The following is a 24,837-nucleotide window of genomic DNA, read 5'->3' on the forward strand; positions in this document are numbered from 1 at the left end:
GAACCGTATGGCATCCATGATGTCACAACCATAGTTTTTTTGCTTTCGAAGTCCATGCGGCAAGTGTTTCATAAATGTATGTATATTTAATGAAATCAGGCAGTCTGACAGTGAAGTGGCAAACAAGTCACTGGTGTTCGAAAAGGCCACTGTAAGCTTTAAAATGTATTTCACTAGATTGGGAAAAATATATTGCTGTTGGTATGCACAGTATTTAATGGTCTTTCATCAGACATTCTTCCCTCTAGAATATTCTTTGCCTTTAAGAAATCTGGGATACAGTTCATGAAAAGTGAATTTTTTTTCTGAAGGTTACATGAATTTCATGCTATTTATCCTGGGCACCCCCAGTTTCCTCCCATTGAGAAACTTTGTCATGGACACAACTTCATTTACAGTGTGTTCAAAACAAAGCATTTCTATCAAAATAGACTGTCAAAGCTATTATGTGATGATGGTAATGCTGTAGGTGGCCTAGGTGTTGGGGCCAAGAGCCTAAGTGAACTATTCATCGGTTTTGTGGAAACCCTTGTATCCCAACATGTAACATGCTACAATACTGCGGCATGGAAAGTCACGTGACGAAACCTCGGGCCTTGAAAGAGCGAGTGCTTGGGGTTCATGAACTCTATCTTCACTGTAATACAAAGCACCAGTCCTAACTCAATACGGAGGAAATGGATTTATTGGCATAAAACACATGCTGACAACATTTAAAAATATCAACGAACTGATACACAGCTATGGGTTCTGATAGTATGAAACCACAAATATCACAGTCAAGGAGGGGAGGGCAACAAGATAAGCAATCTGGTTAAGCTGTTTTCTGGCTCTACAATTTAGTGTTTACACAGTCTTGGCGTGTAACAGGCGGTTTGTTTTACAGATGTTGTATGGTACAATCCAGGTCTCATTTTTTGGTGCTGTGAACATGGTTTTGAAATTCAAATTTTCTGGACAGTACATGCACACTGAGCATCATACCCAGCAAAAATCCTCCTGCTTGGCATCATTGTGGGAATTTACCAATTTTTGCATGATTTTGAACAGTAAGATAACTAAAGCCTGTATCTAGGGTAGGCTAAACTAAAACTCTAATTGACTTAAAATTTCACCCCCAAAAAGTGCTTATTTAGAAACAAATTTGTCAAAAATTTTAGAAAGTTATTTGGTTCAGTTGGACATTGTCCTACCTGCATCCAAAACCAGTAGAACTTTCAGAATCGGGAAAAGTGAGCTTTGTCATGGACGAAATTTTAGGTCATTTAGGGTAATTCACAACCAGAAAGACTAGCCTCACTGCACAACCAACTGTGCTGCAGAGCCCGATGGTACAGTTCATTGCTACTGAACACGGTACAAACGTTCTAGTGATGTTCATGTATCACTGTTTCAAAAGTAACTGTCATAAGGGACGTTAGGGAACACATCAACTGTTCTGTTTCAGTGACAAAAATTTCGAACAGTTCCCCCAATAAGTTACATTAGAATAATCTGAAAATACTTGTTTTGAAAAATTCAACCTTTGATTTCAGGGAATTTAATAAGAGTGACACAAAGTATAATGATTAAAATAATACAAGTCCAGGCTTTTGTAGTAACCATTTGCTTAGGAATATAGCATGCACCTTTCTTGCAAGACAGTTTCACTAGTGGCCATATCAGTAGTGCTGCCTCAGTGGAATACTATGCTGAAGACACCAGGCTTGATGTCCCACTCACTGTGTCAATGATTATACTGTTATGCTTTAAAGCCAAACGAAGACAGTGGAAGATGTGCAGAATTCATCAGAGACCACAGACATTTATGGTGATGGATAGGTTTGATCCATTCCATTCTTGTTCTTGATTTATGCCAGGAAGGTTTTGGTTATGTACCTGCCAGTGGTTTATTTCATTCTATGCTACCTTCCTCTACATCTAAATGACAGCTGTCCCATGAATGAATGAATCGTCTGAATGATTATACATATGATAAACAGCAACAGAACCTGTATTTCTTGATACGGCAAGTCAAACCAACCCTATCACACAAAACTAAAAACATTCACTTCAATGAAAAGATGTGAAATTTACATGTATCATAAAATTTCATGGTAATTTTTTTTTTTTTTTTTTACTCTGTACAAAAATTCTAGCTAAAAATGATCTAGCCAAATAATCAGTTCACTTCTGTTCCATCTTCAATGGATTATTTTCAGGAGAGTTTTTGCCTTCAATGATATTTTAGTGGAATATACTATTTTAAATGAACAATTTTAAAAAATACTGCTTCCAGCCTTTAATATCTGAATGAAATATTTAAGTTTTGACAACGGTTGCAAATCTTTCCAGCAGAAACTGTAGATTACGAACGCTACACTCAACCATGTTAAAAATCACAGCAGTTCCACCAGCTCTACAAATTGTGCTGCAGGAAGCTAAGTACCATGGTTTTATAGTGTTCACTGGACTCGTGGTTACGTATACCGTGCCGCTCACTGGGGTATATCTACAACAGACAGAATAATAACGCAATGAAACAGTGCCCTTAAACAAGACAATACACATAAAAAAAAGTGCATGTTATTTAGCAACATTTGTACACTGCCTGATCTGCCTGTTTCCCATTGAGTGTGCTATTTTACCTGAATTTCTGAAAACTTCCAGTATAGGAAAATTAATCACACTGGTTGCAAAATAAAAGCAAAGATTTGATCAGTTTAAAGGAAAACAATAACTAATTTTACAATAATACTTTTCTGCAATCACAGGTGTAATGATCCTTTCCTTTGGAAACTGATTTCTGGTATCCCAGTACCAAAAACCCACCACAAAGAAGACAACTTTAATCGGTTTATTCCTTCCTTTCGTAGAAATTTACAAGGGAACCGCTGACCTAGTTCAGGTGAGAAATCACTTACCTGCAGTTGATACGGCTTGCACAGCTTTACCAGGGAATTCACCAGTACACTAGTGTGTTGAAAATGAACATTCTCATCTATAAGGCCATGGATTATCAGTAATCGATTTTCTCTGAAAACAACATAAAATTGGAACCTGAAGTGATGGGTTGTCTATCTCATACAGAAAACAATTATTAAAAAGGTTATAACCCACAAAAACTGACCAATATTAATACCTGGCAAATGAAATGTGTAAGTTAATGTTTATTCATAATATTTCTCTCCATTTTTGTGTTTAACTCTGAATAACATCCTAACCACATGACAACACATGTCCCCATTTTATGTTTAAAGGGCAAATAATTGATGTGGTGCTACTCAAATATCACATGCACATCCTCACGTCTACACAAAAATTCAATCACAAATGTGGAGGATATGCTGACAAGAACTCACTATCTGCAAGTCTGAATTCTATGTTCAAAGGGCAATAACTCTGGACATAATTCATGGGGCGCAACCCAAATAGAACAACGTCGTCCTCACAGTGTCTGTCATGCCCACCAACTTTCATGAAAATCCAATCAAAAGTGTAGGAGATGTACTGACAAGGTAATGATCATGGACAGAAAGACAACCTTATGTGCCTGGGGGATAAATATGTTCACTACCATGACTAATTTACTCAAGACAAGATTTCAATTATTTCTTGGTCTGTATTTATCAAAATTAGACTCCTTGCAACTTCCACGTACAGTGTAGCCTCGCTTTTAGACACCCCCATATAATGCGCAATCGGATATAATGTGAACCAAATTTTCTTCCCCAAAAATCCGTGGTGTACTTTCATGTACTTTCAGCTAAAACTTTTTCACCTAGAACTAAATGTAATTAGCGCAAGATCTTTTGCTTCATTTCCTACAGTTGGTGTGTGACCCCTGGGTTATTTGATATTTTAGGTCTAAGATTTGGAATATTACATCAATACAAGCAAAAAGGAAAGGGTTCTTCTATGAATAATTGAAGAGGGTGTAATTAGTTACATTTCCTTTTAAGCGATTTCCTTGCATAAGCAGATGTTACAGGAAAAAGCCAACAAATTCGAGTAAGTAATGGAGTAAGTTTGAAAGCATAAAACAAACATTCATTTATATAAAAGCTCATGATAATCTCAGTTAACTGCAGAATCTGATGATACTCACTCATCTGGGAACTTCTCCACATAATGAAGCACTGAGCCTTTCTCATAGCACTCTGTGTTATTGGCTGGGATTCCCATGTAGCGCTCTGTGTATCCCGTGTCATACATGGTCCACATCACCACGGGGGCCCCAGCTATGGCAACCTGTAAATAAGGATAACACAAGGCTGAAATAAGATACTTGCCTAATAGGCAACACAGAAACTCAGAATGGAGGGCATACTCCATACAGCGCAGGTGACACTCTCTAGCCTCACTTCACCACCACCAGACAAACTTGACCTCTGGTGTTTAGGCATAGCCTCATCACCAATGTTCTCCCGCCGACATGAAATCATCATTCATCATTACAAGTGTTTCAGGTGTCCATTAGAATTATGTTGTGCATAATATAGGTGAAAAGAATATTCATGTATCAAGTAATAATAGAGACAGTGTATGTGTTCCCCGACATCACTTTCTGCCTCACTGTGACCCCAATGACCTTGGGGGTTGTTCAAGATTTCTGTACAAAATGTTGACAGCAGCACATGAGCTGTAAAAACTTGGGAGCATGGATGAAAGGTGGAGAGTAGTTATTAATCACAGAAAGGATTGAGGAATTTCAATATTCCACCGATTCCAAGTAAATTTTCTCTTCATATTAAGCTTTATCAGCACATTCACATGATGAAGACATTAAAAGTAAACATCACTTTTTCTGCTGTCACCTTGTAACTCAAGCATTCTACTACTGTACTGCTTCACCATAGCTGCAAAAAGTAACTCATCCAAACTTCACACGCAACTCTGAGTGACAGTTACCTTAAAAATATCTGGTCTTTGAGCTAAACCCATCAATGCAAGGTAACCCCCTGGGGAAGGAAAAAAAAAACAACATATTGATGAAATCAGATTACGAGAAGGATAATACCACAAACATACACTTTGATCATCGATACCTTACATGAATTAACTTAATTATGAACCAATGAGGTAAGTAAAAATAATTTACCAAACAGGTCACCTGTAGGACACACATGGAACACAAAACTTTCAGCTAAATAGAGCGCTGAAACATTTATCATAACAATGGATTCTAATGCACAAAAAGAGACGTGAAGGTCATGAATTTGGTAATTTACAGTGATTACCACACACAGAGGGCATCAGCTGTGGAACATCCCTTCATTTGTACAGGTGTGTAAACACCGAGTTTAATACGTGTAAATACAGTTTTTGATACTACCTTTAACATTTACCTATTAAGCTCTACTTTCTAACAGGTGAGCTAAAAAAGAAATCCAAGCCCCTAACTGGGGAGAGGAAACAATGGGTGCAAGTAACAAATTTCTACATTCATTAATTTGCAATGTTTCAGTGTCACTCCTAAGACAACTAAATTAATTTGTTAAAGTGAACATTAAGTCTGCCACTATATATACACAGAAAAAATGATATAGGACACAGTTACCACAAAAAATATGTAAAAAAATTCTATAAAGTTTTGAAAGCCGAGAAGATAAGTTCAGCATTGGGGACATGGCACTGACGGACAATTCACTCTGAGCAGCCATGTTGTAGAAACCCTTATAAGCTTGGCCAATCTCTAGCACATGATAATTGGCTGTCACTTCAAAAAAAAACCCTATTAGCTCTCCACTGTCAGAGTGGTTTCTTACAGTGGATAGACAGATATCAATGCAATAAATTGGATTTTACGCTTAGTTTAAGTGTTAACCTTATGCATTTTGAACACATTTATGAGCAGGTAACTTAGAATGGCTGTCCGTGTCGCAATGCATACATGTTGGGCAGGATACTGCAGTAATCTGTCAGAATGAGCTGGCAAGAAAAACGCCTCAGGAGAGTCATTGCTTGAAAAAAAAATTAGAAAAGTCAGATTTATTATGAAAATATCTTCCCAAAATCTGAATGAAAGAGTCAATCAGAAGGTCCTGCTATGCTTGGTAAATTCCCTAATATCGGTAGAGGCAGTTAACCCAAATGCTTACACCAATGCAGGACGAGGACAAGCAGGACAGCTAAAACACGATGCTTGTGCCCTGACCGAGCGCCAAATTAAAGGAAACATCAGACCTTTGAAAATGGAACACAGATGATACTCTTTGGTTGGGTATCAAGCATTTTTGATTGTATTTTCTCAGTGTCACATTGCTTATATTGATGGTACAGGAGAGCTCCTACGTTTTGTGACGTCACTCTAGATCGCCATAACATGGCAAAATGGCGTTACCAAATGAGTGGCTAGGTACTGACAATTGTTTGCTATTTATTTTGTTGATAAATGGTGTAGAATTTTTTGAAAATTCTTAGAACATTTCTGGAATACTACTTTATTTGATTCAGCTTTTGTGGCTGACCTTATGTTCACTTTAAAATTCTACAAACTCAAACATAGCAAAAGTTTTCCTCTCAAACCATTACACCTTCATTATTCTGAAGGCTACAACAATTGACGCAGGAAAGGAAAAACTGTTTGCAGCATCTACAGAAATAAAAGCTCCATACTCTAATTCCACAACCTTTTCTCACATGAAAGAGCCAATTTCATTGTAATTTGTGCACCTTTTCACTTTTACTTTTGAGACAAATCTATAGTGCGTGGAATGGCCAATTTCAGGGCTTCACGGAAAGTAGAGGTTTCTCAGTCTATACAGAACAATGCCCACAGAATAGGCTTGAATAAACATCTTGCAAATGTGCGAAAAGTTTGAAGAATTACAGTAACATTACCATAGGACCAGCCATGGATGGCAACTCGTGATAGGTCAATACACTGTAGCTGAGAGGCGATCTGGGTGAGACCTTCCACCTGGTCATCCAGTTCTACACAACCCTGGGGAGACAAGGCAGAAACAGTTAACAACATGAGTATGGTAATATACATATGTATGGAGCATGTCACGGATGATTGGCAATTCTTCCTCCTGTTTCTTACTCCCATGTCTGTGTTGTTTGAATGAATTTATGATAATTATTACATATTATTTTGTATGATTTGGTAACGCCATTATCTAAAATTTTTTCACTTGCATGATGGTGGTCATATTCATGGGTATAGGAAACCGATGGGCCTGGCATAAATCACTGTCCTTCATTAGATACCTGACAAAGCTGAAGCCAAAGCTGGATTTGAACAGGCGACAACAGGTGGTCAACAGCCTAAGAGTTGCTGCGAGTTGATGGTCCTACGATCATCCGCAGGCTGCTAGGAGACCTTCCCATGTACAATCGGATATGAAGTCAGCATGAGTTGGACTTGAACTCACAGAGACCACATTGGTGAGAGGTTCTTAGACCACTGCACTGCACTGGTATGCTAACCACAGGGGTGGCCCCAGGGAGTATTGAATTCACTTTGTAAACAGGCTTTTTCTGAATTAGACGCACATGTTCAATACATTCAGCGTGCAGGGCTTTATTTAATATTTAAATGCTTAGATAGGCAAACTTTCTAAACTTTCTGTCGGTTCACCATGGTAAATATATGTATCCATACATTTATTTCCCATTCACCAGTAACTGTCCATTGTATCTTTGACTATTTGTAATATACGTGTATATGTAGACTATTTGATCCCATTCACAATGAACTAATACTTACCAGATTGTTCTTCAGATGGCTCTCAAACTGTAAACCTCTACAGGACGAACCCCTTCCATCAATAACAACAACAACATAGCCTTCCAGAGCCAGAGTGTGAAGACGAAGAAATCTGTGAGGATAAACTTACAGAATACAGGTCTACTGAGAAAACAAATGTCTGTCCGGGCAGTACTTATATGCCTGTAGGTTTTCCTTTATCACATGTTTTGAGGTACCAAAGTTTGTCAACCTTTCAACAGTTCTAAATACAGTTCAGACTCATGAAAAAGCTAGACTGTCATCTTTCAAATTTTTAAGCAAAGTTTGCAGATGGCTAACATGACATGGTCAACACTAGAAGGCACTTTGAGAGCGCAAACCTTTGTCATGGTTAAATGTAACATTTCCTGCCCTACAGATAACTCGACAATAGGCTGAAATTCAGCTCTATCTGTCAATGGTGAAGAAGCATTTAAAAATTTCTCTGTGGTGATCCTGGTTCAAGAAAATGAAACAGATTGGTTGTCTTTGGCCAAGCTCTGCATAAATCTTTACACCAATTTTTTCAGAAAGTTGCTGACTGGCTTGCAAACTGACAGATAGCATAAAAAAAAGCTCCATGCCAGGTGTAATCAAAGGCAAATATTAACATAGAATAACATGTCGCAAGATCATGCTAAATACCTAACATTTATCTCTGATATAAAGACTTTTCATACACTGCATGTCAATCAGATATAATGGATAGTCTCTAAGCTTTGGATACTGTGCTGTAATAACTGGAATGAGTTGGTACACATAGTAATGCCTCTTCTATTCTCACACAGGAGTTCAGGTGATCACAACAGATGCCCAACAATAGCATTTTTTTGAAATGTATAAAAGAATACCAGTAGCACTGTGGTGAGCATAACCTCTGAGGGGAATTTTCATGGGTGTTTATGACAGTAGATAAATGTCTCTGCTAAAACTGAAAGACTTTATGCGGAAAACAGTTGGAGTTGTAGCCCGGACACAAAATCATTTCTAGTTATACAATATATATATATTTGGAAAATGGCTATCTGGTTACCATGACAACCGCAGAAATGGGCAAATGTGAATCATGACACATTGTCATCTGTGTATCTATTTATCCACCAAAAATTAAAACTCTGCGTGAAAAATAGCCTGAAAAACGAAAATCATATCTATTTATATATTATATACAAGGTAACTGGCTATCTAGTTACCATGCCAACCACAAAATGGACAGATGTGAGTCGTGACACATTGTCATTTGTGTATTTATGTATCCACCAAAAATTAAAAGTTATAGCCTGGACACAATATCATATCTATTTACATAGTACATATAGGAAACTGGCTATGTCGTTACCACGACAGACACGGAAATAGCCAAATGTTAGTCGTGACACTTTGTCATTTGTGTACCCATGGATCCACCAAAACGTAAACCTCTCCGTGGAAAACAACTGGAGATATAGCCCGGACACGAATATGGACAGACAGACAAAACTGCTATGGAAAGAAAAAATAAAAAAGGGACTGGGTATCTTGTACTGTAATTCTTCAACCTTTTCGCATGTTTACAAGAATCAGACATATTCTGAAGATATTAGTCCGTGTTGACTGATTTTTACTTTTTCTGAAAAGTCCTGAAACTGGCCGATCCAACCAATGTAGTTTTGTTTCCAAAATCAAATTAAAATGTGCATAAACAGCACTGAAAGTTGCCCTTTCATAAGCAAAAAGGTTGAGGAATTAGGGTAAGTCACATTTAACTCCTGCTCTAAACTCATCTCACGATTTTGTAGTTCATATTTTATTTTCACAGGTAACAATAATACTTTCAGCCCATTCCAGGAGTCATATTTCATGTCTTCTACCTTCTATTTTGTTTTTTTTTTCATTACAAGTATAATAAAGAATTCTACGACGTACTTGAGTCCTTTAAAAGCATTGGTGACTAGCTGGACCTGAGGACCTCCATACACAAAGAGTACCGTGGGATATTTGACACCTTCCTCGTAGTGGCCAGGTCTGTAGACCATGCCATACGCTCGATGCCCCGCCTCCGTCTGATACTCCACCAGTTCTGGAGACTTGTACTCCTCATCTAGAACTGAATAATGACAAATGGATACCAAAATCAGCATTCAATATCCTGATATATGGATACAGATTTGCAAGATATCACCATTTCAGATAAGGAAAACCTTCAAGGGTGGATACCCATATTTGGGGCAAAAATAAAACATCAGCTTGCAAAAAAATGTCAAAATCAGATTCTGATGCAAATTTGTCAATTTTCTCAGATCTTTAGTGTTTTCTGGTACATGTACATATTTTACTACTTACATGACGCCCCTAATAAAGTTCCCATAAGGAGAGGTGATATTTGGCCGTTTGTTCCATGGACTATCTGGAATACTTTGCTACAGGTCACCTCTCGTATACTGCTGTACACTGTCACAAACATAGTACAGGCCTGTAACACACAAGACAGTATAAAGTGTGTGTTCTGAGAAAAGAAACTGTTTCCAAAAATCATAATCATTTGCAGAAAAAACAAAACTGGCATAATTTATTACAGCAATAATCATTTTGAGTACTATGGTGGAAATCATCACACCTAGTGTGCTGCAAAAGTGAGTCATATAATCATTTCCTGCAACTCCACATTTGACTGACCACTATAGTATCTGTCCATTGAGGGAGAAATACTCTGTTGAGTATATTACCTTATCACAGGAGATTGCGTGAGAGGACCCCAGCTTTGTCAGTCTGACAGGTTCTGAGGGGTGAGTGTAAGACACCACGTAACTGAAAATATATAAACACTTACATGTAACAGCCATGATCAACTACAAATCCTAATAATGGGCCTAAAAATGTTAACAGTGTTAATGATGAACGTACAACTGGTTCAGTCTTAATGATAATAGACTTACAAATGTTAACAGTGTTAAAGATGATGAACTTACAAATGTCAACAGTGTTAATGATGATAGACTTACAAATGTTAACAGTCTTAATGATGATAGACTTACAAATTTTAACAGTCTTAGTGATGACAAACTTGCAAATGTTAAAGTTTTAATGATGAAAGAATTACAAATGTCAACAGTGTTAATGATGAGTTTACAAATGCTAACAGTGTTAATGATGATGCACTTACAAATGTCAACAGTGTTAATGAGGACTTACAAATGTCAACAGTGTTAATGATAATAGACTTACAAATGTTAACAGTGTTAATGATAATAGACTTACAAATATTAACAGTGTTAATGATGATAGACTTACAAATGTTAACAGTGTTATTGATGAAGCTACAACTGGTTCAGCCTTAATGCTAATGGACTTACAAATGTCAACAGTGTTAATGATAATGGACTTACAAATGTTAACAGTCTTAATGATGACAGACTTACAATTGTTAACAGTGTTAGCGATGACAAACTTGCAAATGTTACAGTTTTAATGATGAAAGAATTACAAATGTTAACAGTGTTAATGATGATGGGGTTACAAATGTTAACAGTGTTATTGATGATGGACTTTCAAGTGTGTGACAAATATGCAAATGTTAAAGTTTTGATCATGTTAAACTTACAAATGCTACCAATGTTAATGATGAAGTTAAACTTGGTACAATCTTAATGATGGCAACTTACAAATGATGACTTGTGAAACTTGTGAATGTTAAATATCAATAACATGTGAAATGATATCATTGTGACTTACAAATGTGTTTCCAAAGGGGAGTCTTTTAATCCTACAAAGTACACTAGTTCTCGTCTTTCATCGACCCATATCTGTCAAAAGAGAGCACTAATAAGTACATGTGAAATGCTTGTTAATAAAATCATACAATTACACACATATATGTACACCTTGAATATGCAACTATTAGCATCAGTAGTACCAATGAAGGTGGATAGGCAAATTGACAGAGCTTTGGCTACAGTTCAATCACCTGAGGACTCCTACAGGGTTGGCTAACTTAACACATGCACATGTATGCTTCTGAGCAGTACAACATTGTACCCTTGTGTCAACAGAGGGGTTCCAATTCTGATGTTACAACATTAGGGTCACACCTTTCTGTGCTGTAATGAAATCACATCATGGCACAGTGCAGCAAATTGTTGGAATTCAACACATGCGGGTAAATTAAATAATTAATATTATCCATACTTGATGACTCATTACCTGAAATATTTCTTCAAGTGGGTTTGCCAGCTAACGCCAAAAAAAAAAAAAAAAAGATGAGTCTTGTGGATAACTTTCATTACTGTATACACCCGCCTATATCAATATGCACTGATCTTCCCCACCCTGTGTTGCTGTCTGTCGCTGTGTTTTATCTTGATACTCCCAGTGAACCTGATGCCGTACACCTGAGCCTGAGCTAGTGGGAATGAGAGACTGATGTTACCTGTCTGTGGTTCACCTCCCAGTCCCCAGCAGTCAACTGCGTCTCCCTCCAGGGCATCACCAGCAAACCACCTAACATACACATACAAACACACCATGATAAATACAATAATTTCGTATAATACACGGTTGCTTTGATCGGTCACAAACAATTAAAATATTTAGGTATTTAACTGTTTGCAACTTGTTTATTGCCATACTCAAGGTTTTTCCATTTAATGTACAATGGTTAATATTCAATTTTATTGGTGGAAAAAAATGGGAGAGTCTTGAGACAAACCAAAACTTTTTGGCAAGTTACGGATGAACTTTACCTCATAGAAGTATTCTTCAATGAATGTTTGACCTATGGGGCCCCATAGGTGGTGTAGGCCGCGTACTACAACCAAGGTTTCACAAGGAGTGAGAGCTAGGGAATTGACATATTTAAAATGTAAGCTTTTCATTCTTGCATGTATCATATGTGAAATACACCCTTTGAATCCACATTCAACACATTGACATTTTTTTCTACCATATATCTTGAACTCCTGTTTTCTGACAATCTACAGTTTATTACTTTTTATTTCATCAAACACTATGTACTATACCCCAACAGGCATTTGCTTCAATTTGCCTGTCCTAGGATTTACCCTATTTCTTCTAATTATTGGGACACCTGGTTTGCTCTTTTTAGCCAGTATACATGTAACTGTAGCAGGACTATTTAGTTTCTTTTCTCCCACATGGTTAGATCATCTAATGAACAACATACTCATATCTTTACTTTTTCAAAAAGCCGAAAAATAAATGTAATATTCTGCTTTCAGCACTACTAATATCTGTCCAAAACTTCAGAAGAATTAAGGTAAGTTCACTTTACTGTAAATCTGCACACAGTTTTCGCTCCTACTTTTATCGCTTGGAAATGCAATAATCCACACTTTGTTCTGAACACTGTTAGAAATCAAGTGGACATGGTAGGTTGTGAGAGTACTGAAAAGTGAATGTTTATTCACTGCATTACATTGTTATGTCTCGATACCTGCATACCTTCATATCTCTCCATGGGCTCACTGGTATTGGATGAGCTACTGTTGAGCTGCAGGCTACAGGTCATCAAGTACAAATGTCGGTACCCAGACTTCTCACTCGCCCAAACAAAGGAGATTTCAGTGTCACTTTGTTGTGGGAAAAAATACAGCAAATCATGGACCTAGAAATAAAGTGAAACAGACTTAGACTTAAGAAATAAAACATAGTTTGCCATGTTCAAATCACCTAGATAATGCACAGCAGACAGGAGTTGTCCACTGTTTGTGCATTATCTGGATGATTTGAGACAAACTGTGGACAACTCCTGTCTGCTATTCAAACATACCATTACATACATAACATACCAATACATAGATAACATACCATTATGAAATAATGGTGAGTGAGTGAGTGCTTGGGGTTAAACGTTGTACTTTTTCAATTTTTCAGTCATATGACGACGAAGGAATCTTTAGAGTGTATGTAATGTGCCTCCTTGTTGCAGGATAGATTTCTGCTAAAGAGCTCTGTTATCTAGTGCTGCTTCACTGAGACGCCTTACCGAAGGTAAGTAAGCTGCTCCAGCTCAAGCCATTATACTGATACGGGTCAACCAGTCGTTCCACTATCCCCTCTATGCTGAATGCCAAGCGAGGAAGTTACAACTTCCTCTTCTTTTTTAAGGTCTTAGGTGTGACCTGACCCGGGATTGACCCTCGACCTAGCGTCCCCGAAGCGGATACTCTATCAACTGTGCTATCGAGGCCAGTTTAAGGAATTAAAGTCAAATTAATAAAAAAAGCTGTCAAAAGTGAACTATTTATTTTGTGAAGAAACATGTAGATTTAGTTGAAGCTGAAATGGAAGGTGCTTCCTGAAACGGTAGCCTTGCCGAGTTCAGCAGACTCAGGCCAACAACTTCTTCCATTCGGGTTACAGTTTGTGTCTGGGTGACCATAGCTATGCAGCCACACGTGCTGACACAAGCCACAGAGACATTGACGACTGAGAGGAAACAATGGTAGAGTGTACAACACTGCTCTAGCAGTGATGTTGTTCTTCAGATGGCCTGTGTATGTAAGAAAACAGACATTCTGACAGCACAAGCCAGCCCCCCTATTTTATTAGCGAAATGGAAATGTCCCAGCGTCCATGAGAAGGACGGCACCTGTGTCTAGATTATCAATTTGAGCACACTTCGCTCACCATTGCTTTTAGTGTTTTTAAATTTTTTTTTTACACATGTAGTGTAAATTTTCCATATCTTGCAGGGTTACATAATAAATGTGATTTGGTATTATTGTAGAATACTCAAGGATATTTAACTTGAACAATCAGGGCTAAGTTGTTCAAAAGTATATTATGATTTAAGCCTGGTATTAACTTTAGTCCAGAATAAAATGTCGCTTACTTTGTATTAGGTTGAGACGGGTATCAAGATTTAAGCCTGGCTTAACTTTAATACACTTTTGAACAACTGGATTCTGGCCATCAAAATTTCAGGATGAAACGATCCAGACACAGAGCAGAGATGAATTTGCTTCTCACCAGATAACTGAACTACTCCCCTAACAACACTACAGACAAAGCAGGAGCTGGACTTGAACAACAACCCTCACTGGCAAACTCTGTTACTGTATTTCACCTCCCTCTTTTACTGTATTTCACCTAGAGTGACACATTTTGCATGATTCTGATTGATTCCTCCACCTTATAGTGACAGTTAATTAATTTCACATCACAAAACAAACTTTTACATCAAAAGTATAATTCTAAGGCTCTTATGTGCTTCTGAAAGTGCATTTTTGCACACCAAACTTTAGATGAAATACAGCACTCAGAAAGGTACAAGTGGCTTAGGTACAAGGTACTTATATGGTACAAGTGGCTACTTGTACATGATGACAAAATCTTGCATCCGATGCAAAGTTTTCCTACAGTCTGCATTATGATATCCACTGCCCCCATGCCAGGTGTACCAGTCTACCGTGATCATGTGATCTGGTGGACTGGTACATCTGTACAGCAGGCCTGAGGAAACCTGGGATCATCTCTTGTATCCATACGTGCCAGAGTATATGTGTTTACTTAAGAAATGACATGCTGTATAAACGTCTTTTCTGTTGTTAACTACATGTATAAATGTAAATGTAGTCCTTAAATTACATTAATAGTAAATGATAGAAGACTATGATCACAATTTAATATATGTTATAAGTAATCACAATTTAATACATGTCACATTATGCCTGTTCTATTCTCAGCTTGGAGTGTGGCCATACTTACGTTGACCCAGATGTCTGATGTCTCCTCGTATATCACCTGTAGCGGAGGGAACACAGAACTGTCAAAGCTGCCCACCTCCATGTCCACAGGGGTGGGAATAAAACAGTCAGGGGAGATTAACACCACAGCCAGTTGACACTGATTCCTGCTTAGCACCTGCGCCCAGACACTGTGGAGGACAGAGTAGAGGAATGTGTGTTAACTAGTGACAAGTCCCGACACTGTGCAGGAGAGAGTAGATGAATGTGTGTGAACTGGTGACCAGCCCAGACACTGTGGAGGAGAGAGTAGATGTATGTGAGTTAACTGGTGACCAGCCCAGACACTGTGGAGGAAAGAATAGATGTATGTGAGCTAACTGGTGACCAACCCAGACACTGTGGAGGAGAGAGTAGATGTATGTGAGTTAACTGGTGACCAGCCCAGACAATGTGGAGGAGGGAGTAGATGTATATAGAGTAACTGGTGACCAGTCCAGACACTGTGCAGAAGAGAGTAGATGAATGTATGTTAACTGGTGACCAGCCCAGACACTGTAGAGGAGAGAGTAGATGAATGTGTGTTAACTGGTGACCAGCCCAGACACTGTAGAGGAGAGAGTAGATGAATGTGTGTTAACTGCTGACCAGCCCAGACATTGTGGAGGAGAGAGTTGATGTAGGTGTTTTAGTGGTGACCAGCCCAGGCAATGTGGAGGAAAGAACAGATGTATGTGAGCTAACTGGTGACCAACCTAGACACTGTGGAGGAGAGAATAGATGTAGGTGTGTTAGAGGTGACCAGCCCAGACACTGTGGAGGACAGAGTAGATGTAGGTGTGTTAACTGCTGACCAGCCCAGACAATGTGGAGGAGAGAATAGATGTATATATGGTAACTGCTAACCAGTACAGACTCTGTGTAGGAGAGAGTAGATGAATGTGTGTTAACTGGTGAACCAGCCCAGACACTGTAGAGGAGAGAGTAGATGTATGTGTGTTAGTGGTGACCAGCCCAGACACTGTGGAGGACAGAGTAGATGTAGGTGTGTTAACTGCTGATCAGCCCAGACAATGTGGAGGAGAGAGTAGATGTATATATGGTAACTGCTAACCAGTCCAGACACTGTGCTGGAGAGAGTAGATGAATGTGTGTTACCTGGTGACCAGCCCAGACACTGTAGAGGAGAGAGTAGATGAATGTGTATTAATTGCTGACCAGCGCAGACATTGTCGAGGAGAGAGTAGATGTAGGTGTTTTAGTGGTGACCAGCCCAGACACTGTAGAGGAGGGAGTAGATGAATGTGTGTTAATTGCTGACCAGCCCAGGCACTGTGGAGGAGAGAGTAGATGTAGTTGTTTTAGTGGTCACCAGCCCAGACACTGTGGAGGAGAGAGTAGATGTGGGTGTTTTAGTGGTCACCAGCCCAGACACTGTGGAGGAGAGAGTAGATGTATATATGGTAACTGCTAACCGGCCCAGATACTGTGGAGAAGAGAGTAGATGTAGGTGAGTTAACTGCTGACCAGCCCAGACACTGTGGAGAAGAGAGTAAATGTATATATGCTGACCAGCCCAGACACTGTAGAGGAGAGAGTAGATGCAGGTGTTTTAGTGGTGACCCGCTCAGACACTGTGGAGGAGACAGTAGATATAGGTATTTTGGTGGTGACCAGCCCAGACACTGTGCAGGAGAGAGTAGATGTAGGTGTGTTCGTGGTGACCAGCCCAGACAATGTGGAGGAGAGAGTAGATGTAGGTGTGTTCGTGGTGACCAGCCCAGACACTGTGCAGGAGAGAGTAGATGTAAGTGTGTTTGTGGTGACCAGTCCAGACACTGTGCAGGAGAGAGTAGATGTAAGTGTGTTTGTGGTGACCAGTCCAGACACTGTGCAGGAGAGAGTAGATGTAGGTGTGTTCGTGGTGACCAGTCCAGACACTGTGGAGGAGAGAGTAGATGTACATATGGTAACTGCTGACCAGCCCAGACACTGTGGAGGAGAGAGTAGATGTAGGTGTGTTCGTGGTGACCAGTCCAGACACTGTAGAGGAGAGAGCAGATGTATGTGTTTTAGTGGTGACCAGTCCAGACACTGTAGAGGAGAGATTAGATGTAGGTGTGTTCGTGGTGACCAGTCCAGACACTGTAGAGGTGAGAGCAGATGTATGTGTTTTAGTGGTGACCAGTCCAGACACTGTAGAGGAGAGATTAGATGTAGGTGTGTTCGTGGTGACCAGTCCAGACACTGTAGAGGTGAGAGCAGATGTATGTGTTTTAGTGGTGACCAGTCCAGACACTGTAGAGGAGAGAGTAGATGTATGTGAGTTAACTGCTGATAATGTACGTGTATATGTAATATGTTAACTGCTAATACAAGTCTGGTTCATGCATCATCTAAGTAAGTGACTTAGCTGGTGATATATGACTTCAGTATGAAGTATGAGTAGTGTGATATTCATTTGCACACCTAAATTCATACTCCACACTCTTGATTATGTCAGGTGTGTGTTATTACCACACCTAGAGTTTGTTTCAGAAGGGCTAATGAGTAAAAGCATAGCAGAAGGCCCGAATGGGTAGACAATCACCATAACTCGGTCACAGGGACTTACTACTTTGCATCTGGCGTCCATCCAGCTCTGACAATGTATTCCATCCATGGGAGGAATGTTGATAAAGGCTCATACAGCTGCTTCTCCAGGACACTACCCAGCTGAACGTAGAGACAGGTCAGAAAAAGTCTTGTCACATTTCAGACATATAGATTTACAATAAAGAATTAAGACTAAGCCAGATTAAAGGGAATTAAGATTAAGCCACGAAGATGCTTTGAATGCTGCATCAGAACGCATGCGCAGATTGCGTCATACATGGGATAAACAAAGGTACGTAGCGATTTATGCCTATGCTACGACAATACAAACTCTGATAACTGTCCAGGATTTAGCTAAGTTCTCTTTTTTATGTGTGCATTAAATGACCTACAATTCTGACCCCAAAAGTGCATTTTTAGAGGCAAATTAATGTGATAAAACATTAATGTTGGTGCTGAAACCAAGTTTTCCAGTAGGATATCACATAACCTTGCTAAGAAAACCTCAAAACACTTTTCTAAGATCAGTTGAACACTATGAACCATGCAAAATGTACAACTTAGACTTGAGAAAAATTGTAGGCCATTCATTATATTTTTCTGAGTGTTCAACTGGAAGATATGCTCAAGCCCATGTTTAGTCTTGGGTGTTACAGAGTATTACATAAAATGCACCAAATGTGCTAAACTACATGTGACTGCCAAGAGTTGCAATGCTGTGAGGGTTTGTTTATTGTGCAGCGATGAAATCTCTGTGATATTTAATTGAAAACATGCATTGTCAAGCTAGTAAAAATCCGAAAAAAACTGAACCTATATTTGTACTGAGGAAACGCTTACCTGGCCTGCAGTGGACTCAAATTCTACAATCTTCAGGCTACATTTTGCATTGTCAGTACCTGAAACAGAATACAGAGAAAATACCTGATTTGCTATGAAAACAGACTGGACAGTCAGTAAGTGCATATCAAAACCTGCCAAACACCTTGTCTTTCCATCCACTGGAAAACACATTCCCATGTTTTCAAAGTGAAACATGTGCAACTCGTGGCAACTTCGTGTAGATGCCCCAGTCGCAAGAGAGATCAGATTAGATAAAAATTTGCATCAAATCAAACACTCCCCGTCAGATTATTTAAGCCTGAAATGCTTCCAGTCGCCAAACCTTGGTTGCCTCCAAATGTAAGATGACTAGAGACGCATGCTAGACTCAATACCACTATTTAGCTGGACACAAATATTTAACATTAAACCAAATACTTTAACTTTCTTTTACTGAGCTAAGCTTCCAAGGTCATAGTCCTTATGAAATAGTTTTCTATTAACTAAGTACTGCATCCCAATGATGAACTGTGGGATGAGTTGGTGAAAAAAAAAACAAAAAAAAAACTTCTTAAAAAAAGAACCCCTTACAATTTAAGAAAACTTGGGATTTACCTGCCCTTGGGTATCTGAACTCGTCCACTCCATCTGTGGAGGGGGAGTAAATGTTCAGTATTTCCACATCAGACTCATCCACCTCCTCATACAGCACTCTGAACACATCGGGGCTATCTATAATCAGATGGGAAAATATGCCAGTACATTTACTGTATTTGACCTAAAATTTTGTCCATGAGTAAGCTACTCATTTTATCTGACTCCTGGAATTCTTGGGAAGGTGTTTGATGTTAGTTTGGAATGTACCATGATACCCTACTTGAAAATGCATGTTTGAGGACCAATATTCTAAGATCTTCATTTGCCTCTAAATATGAACTTTCATTTTCATATTTATACAATGTATGTTTTTGAATGGCTTGGGTGATTTCATTCACTTCTTTGATGGGTTTTTCTAGCTGATCCACTATAACAGATAAGATGTTATAACGGACAGACGTTTTGTGGAATTCAGGTAAATCTTAAAGAAAATTGTGTTAATTCCCTTGAATAACTTCTGTGTTTTACTGACCACAGGAAACTTTGTGCACTTTTTGTCTGAGCAGTTGGGACAATATGACATCACAAACTATGGGGTACAAGCTTGGTATGATGGAAAACCAACACGTGAAAATCAAATTACAGGGCTTCAAAGGTGATACGAGGCTGTAGTTTCCACTAAGTATTTCCAACCAAGGATCGCACCACAGAGTAGCATGAAGCTCCAGGGTGTGTTTTAATTTATCATTTAACTTGTTAAAATTACTGCATATATGAAGAAAACAATAAACATACCATCTGAAGATTTGACTGGTTGCCACCAATAACCAGTGTAACGGTCAAACTCTTCTTGGACAACAAATGAGGGCACACCTGCACTTTTGGGGTCTTCAGACAAACGAAGTGCTCCTACGAATGATAGTGGGTAAATGAAAGCCAACTTTCACTTTGTAGAGATGCACATATGCATTCAAGAAATAAAATTAAAAAAAATACCCCAGTAAAACACACACTCCAAGAGATAAAAATAAATCAAATTTCACTAAAGGCTAACACCTTTCTATAGCAATGGAGTCAGACTGGTATCATTTAATGACTTTAGTTAGATCGCTTTTGTGGTCTAATGGTTAGAGTGTTAAAAAGTCAAACATCAAACCCAGATCAAGCCATATCAAAGACTTTAAAAATGGTGCTTGTTGCTACCTCACTTGATGCTCAGCACTGAAAGGTTACAGCAAGGAAACTGGGCTGGCTAGCCCAGTGCCAGTGTAATGCGACTGGGCGGGGTGTCATATCTGATGTCTACAGGCATGATACTTCAGTGTCTACAGCAGTTTGGTGGCATAGACTCGCCCAGCCACAAGAAGAGACAACTCCTCCTCTTTCTATCTTAAACTCCTAGCATACATGCATACTGTAATTCTTCAATCTCTTCGCATGTTTGCAAGGGGTTTATTCAAGCTTATTTTGAAGGCATTATTCTATACTGACTGATAAAATTAAACCTTCTGTGAAGCCCTAAAAATGGCCATTCCAAAAATGCGAAATGGTTGAGGAATTAGCGTTCATTTAACGACATTACACTATGAACACAAAGTAGTGGGAAAATAAATTACACCTGAATTCCAAAGTACAGCTTTAATAACAAAAACAACAAAATAAGCGTTAAAAACATAACGTTAATGAAAATATTACCTTGAATAGAAAGTCTTTCTCTTGCCATAAATACAATTCTACATTCTCTGAAATTTGCAGGTTTTGTTACAGGATATATCATTTAATGATAGCTGTTGTTAACAAGGCCACAGTTGTAGATAAAAAAATCACAGTCCTGATCTAATAAGCATTTCCTTACCACATCTACCCTAATTTTTCAACCTTTTCAACCACTTTAGCAACAAATATTTTGGAACATTCTAAGAGAACTATGTGGGTGCGGAGAAATAACTGCACAATTTTATGAAGCTAGTATCTTTAATGACACAAACAAATCACTTGTAGCATCATTTTTAAGATAAATGTATGAATAATTTCCCCTGAAAAAAAGTTCTTTAGTGGTTGAAAAGGTTGAAGATTTACAGTATATGTCTAATGCAAGCTATTTTTTCAACTTGCTCATGCCTTCACATGCTGAATGGATACTTTAAAAAATCACAAATCTAATTTTCACAGGACAAACTGCATGCAAGCAAAATAGAAGAGGGAGGCATATAGACTTTCCAGTTACCTGTGTGACTGAAGGTGAGTCTCAGTTCAGCTCCGCTCCGTATGTTTGTTACCCATAAGTCACTGTTATTGATAAATCCTACTAAATCTGAATTGGTGGGACAAATTTTAGGGTCAAGACGAGCTCCAGCACAAAGTGTGGGGATGCTGGAAGGTAATGCTTTTTCCTCATTCTGAAATGACAAGAAGAAAAGAATTAAGGCATGCATATGTCTAATTGTTATTTTAGGTCCTAGTATACAAAGATAATACCTGTTCTACCTGTTTACATTTCTAAAAGAGAGTACCGAAAATTACAAGCATTCTCAGCTCTAAGTGTTTAAATGAATAATGTGTTCTTGATTACACACTGAATACATTTATTTGACTGATGTATTATGACGTACTCAAGGATATTTCACTTATACGACAGCTGCCTGCATTATGGTGAGAGGAAACAGGGCAGGGCTTGGATGAAACCTACGACCATCCGCAGGTTGATGGCAGACCTTCTCACGTACGGCCTGAGAGGAAGCCAGCATGAGCTAGGCGAACGCATTGGTGAGAGGCTCCTGGGTCACTGTGCCATTATAACCACAGTAGTTAAAATAAATGGCTTCTGTTGAAACAACTGTTAAGATAATTCACACTCAAAGCTAATTTACAAACACTTTCTACATATTTATGACATACCAGAATGTCAGGTAGCTCACAGAAGAAAAGACTATTGCATGCTGGGAAGACACATGTCCCAGTCTCATTATCTAAATCATATGATGTAATTCCTAAAGTTCCAAGTCTTTGCCTCTCTCTCATCAACTGTTCCTCTTTAGACAGCTCTCCCTGGCTCAATGTGGCTTGAAATGAATCCAGCACATTCTTCCAGATCAGTAAATCTGAACCATTTTCCTTCATAGGTATATCCACATACAACAATGTATTTTCTCTGCTGCCCCCTGTTAATCCTAGGAAGTAAATCCTTGTGACAGGTCCTTGATCACTCTGAATTGATCTGAATGTAAACAAGGAAGGTACACGACTAGCCAGTGAGGTCAGCACTTTACGAGTATTGCGCACAGCCTGTCTCAGTTCTGCCCATGTTTTCTTGTGTTTGTGTTGAGGCTGGGGAGGGGATTCAGATGGCATTGAAAAAGGATCTACAGTCACTTCAGATGCCATTGTTGAGCTTGTATTGACAAAGATCTATGGTCACCTGTGAATACAACAGGGAAACAAATGAAAACAGCTCTGTTCATTGCAATATTCAAGCATAGACTGAAACAATTTTGAGTGACTGATTTATTAATTTAGTGACTTGTGTTCAGTGCTGTATTCAAGAATATTTCCCTTATGTGACGGCAGTTAGTAAAAATATTTTGAACTCAAGAAGATATGTGAGACGTCTTAGTTACCTACATTTTAAAAACATCACATCCTAAGTAAACCAATACACTTTGACTAATATTAACAACTGAATGCACTGTGAACACCCAGCTTTGACAATCAGTGAGATGTTAATTCCAGATTTATGACACTGTCAAAATTCTTAAGCTTCAGCTAAACAAAGAATTCTCCTATGAATTCACAGCACTTAATATAAAAAAAATTCAGCAATTAGTAATTAAATCTGCAATACTCCTCTGCTATGAACTCGGTATGCTACTTGCACATTCTGAAAATCATCATTATCAGTTTTACTGGGAGCAAGAGATTTAAATTAGCATGAGTGTGTCTAGACCAACTATATACAGTACATTACAGGGTTTGTAAACTATAGAGCTTTCAAATTTTTCAGCTATTAATGCCTGGAAAATGTTACTTTCAAATTCAAGGTTTTGAAGGGCCCCTTTTGTGAACCGTGTGATTCATAACATTTCTAGCCATGGCAAGCAGCTGTGTATGTTGATCTGTCTGCTTGATTGGGCAGCTGGTTAAATATTTGATCTTTTACAAAGTCCATTCCTTAACACGGGTTCTGCATGCAAAACTTGCAGGTGACAAGCTGGTATAAGAAATGTTGCAGTGTCACACTGCCTAGACAAGTAACACATTACCCTATCATGCTGTGGTATATGTGATGCTAATTCAATGGTAAATGCAGTACATGTTAAATGCACAATATTTTATATTGCTGACATGGTCGACAGACAAGGTAAATTCCAGAATGTTAAAAATGGAGGGAGATCATTTACCTCGCTGAATTAATTTGCTGCAACGTGGTATGATATATGGCACAGAAGGTGAACTGATCAACACTGATCAAGTTGGATCATTTCCTGGGTTATGTAAAATGTCAAAATGCGTCTACTTGATTTCAAGAGAAAAGAGATTGATGTTGCAACTGGTATGGATTCTGGAGGCTGCTGACTCTTAATATTATTTATCAAGGACTTAGTGACAGGGTGACAGAACAGGATGCTGGTTGTTGTTGTTGTTGTGCCCGCTCGAATAATTCTTACGTTAAAGGGTTAAGAGCACGTTACGCCTGTCACAATGAGAAAAAACTCACATTGAAAGTTAGCAGCGTGTCATGTAAAAATGAAATGGATAAAATGTTACAAGTTAAACAGAAAAATCAAGACCAAGAAGGCTTTGATTCTCAAATGATGTGACCCTCACACCGGAAGTACACCCACGTAATAAAAGGACTAACCTTGAGACTTGACATTAGCCTCCAGAGTCAGCCAGGGTAGTCAGGCGGTAATTTCCTACTGATTTAACAGTTCTTTTTGTGTGCCCATTTGTGTTTTTTTTTCATTGAAAAGAAAACAGATTTTCACGTACTAAAACACGCATGTAAAGTGCATGGCATCATTCACAAAACTGTTCAACCATACTGAAATATATACCGGTTTATTTCACTTATACGCCAGCGGCCAGCATTATGTTGAGAGGAAACAGGACAGGGCCTGACATACACTACTGATTCGACATGGGGGCTGCCACTTCGTTAGATGATTTGCATATAACGTATCCATGCGAACTTAAAAGGTTAAAAAGTGCACCTGTGTTTCTAGATGTATTTAAAAAAAGAAAAACTTGATGTAACATATACGCAAAGTAACTCCGAAAAAATTGATTTTGACAATATGATCAATATGAGGTCATTTTTCAGGCAAGTGTACCGTAGGCTCCCTGGTTAATAAATTGGATAATACAAATTAATCCGAATTCTTTCGGAGTTTATTTTATTTATTTTTATTATTTTATTTTTTGTTCATT

The 24,837-nt window shown here is 38.5% G+C and overlaps 1 protein-coding gene across 2 annotated transcripts; it reads right to left on the minus strand.

Annotated features, from left to right (window-relative positions):
• Positions 1 to 667: 667 nt before the first annotated feature.
• LOC135462110 (dipeptidyl peptidase 9-like) lies at positions 668 to 24,243 on the minus strand. 2 transcript variants are annotated; one of them, XM_064739470.1, is made up of 20 exons: positions 24,125 to 24,243; positions 22,309 to 22,828; positions 21,638 to 21,809; positions 20,206 to 20,319; positions 19,429 to 19,545; positions 18,832 to 18,890; positions 18,011 to 18,111; positions 15,419 to 15,587; positions 13,151 to 13,313; positions 12,120 to 12,190; positions 11,426 to 11,496; positions 10,420 to 10,501; positions 10,037 to 10,166; positions 9,620 to 9,800; positions 7,694 to 7,805; positions 6,823 to 6,925; positions 4,891 to 4,940; positions 4,088 to 4,230; positions 2,904 to 3,015; positions 668 to 2,491 (listed from the first exon to the last, which is right to left on the minus strand). In XM_064739470.1, the coding sequence occupies exons 2-20, from the start codon at positions 22,792 to 22,794 to the stop codon at positions 2,399 to 2,401; spliced, it is 2,529 nt and encodes an 842-aa protein (XP_064595540.1). In that variant the 5' UTR covers positions 22,795 to 22,828; positions 24,125 to 24,243; the 3' UTR covers positions 668 to 2,398. The 2 variants fall into 2 exon arrangements, with proteins under 2 accessions (XP_064595540.1, XP_064595541.1); XM_064739471.1 differs by having other exon boundaries at positions 23,808 to 24,236.
• Between the last annotated feature and the right edge of the window lie 594 nt (positions 24,244 to 24,837).

The sequence above is a fragment of the Liolophura sinensis genome, chromosome 1, assembly GCF_032854445.1.
Source record: "Liolophura sinensis isolate JHLJ2023 chromosome 1, CUHK_Ljap_v2, whole genome shotgun sequence".
NCBI classification, from domain to species: domain Eukaryota; kingdom Metazoa; phylum Mollusca; class Polyplacophora; order Chitonida; family Chitonidae; genus Liolophura; species Liolophura sinensis.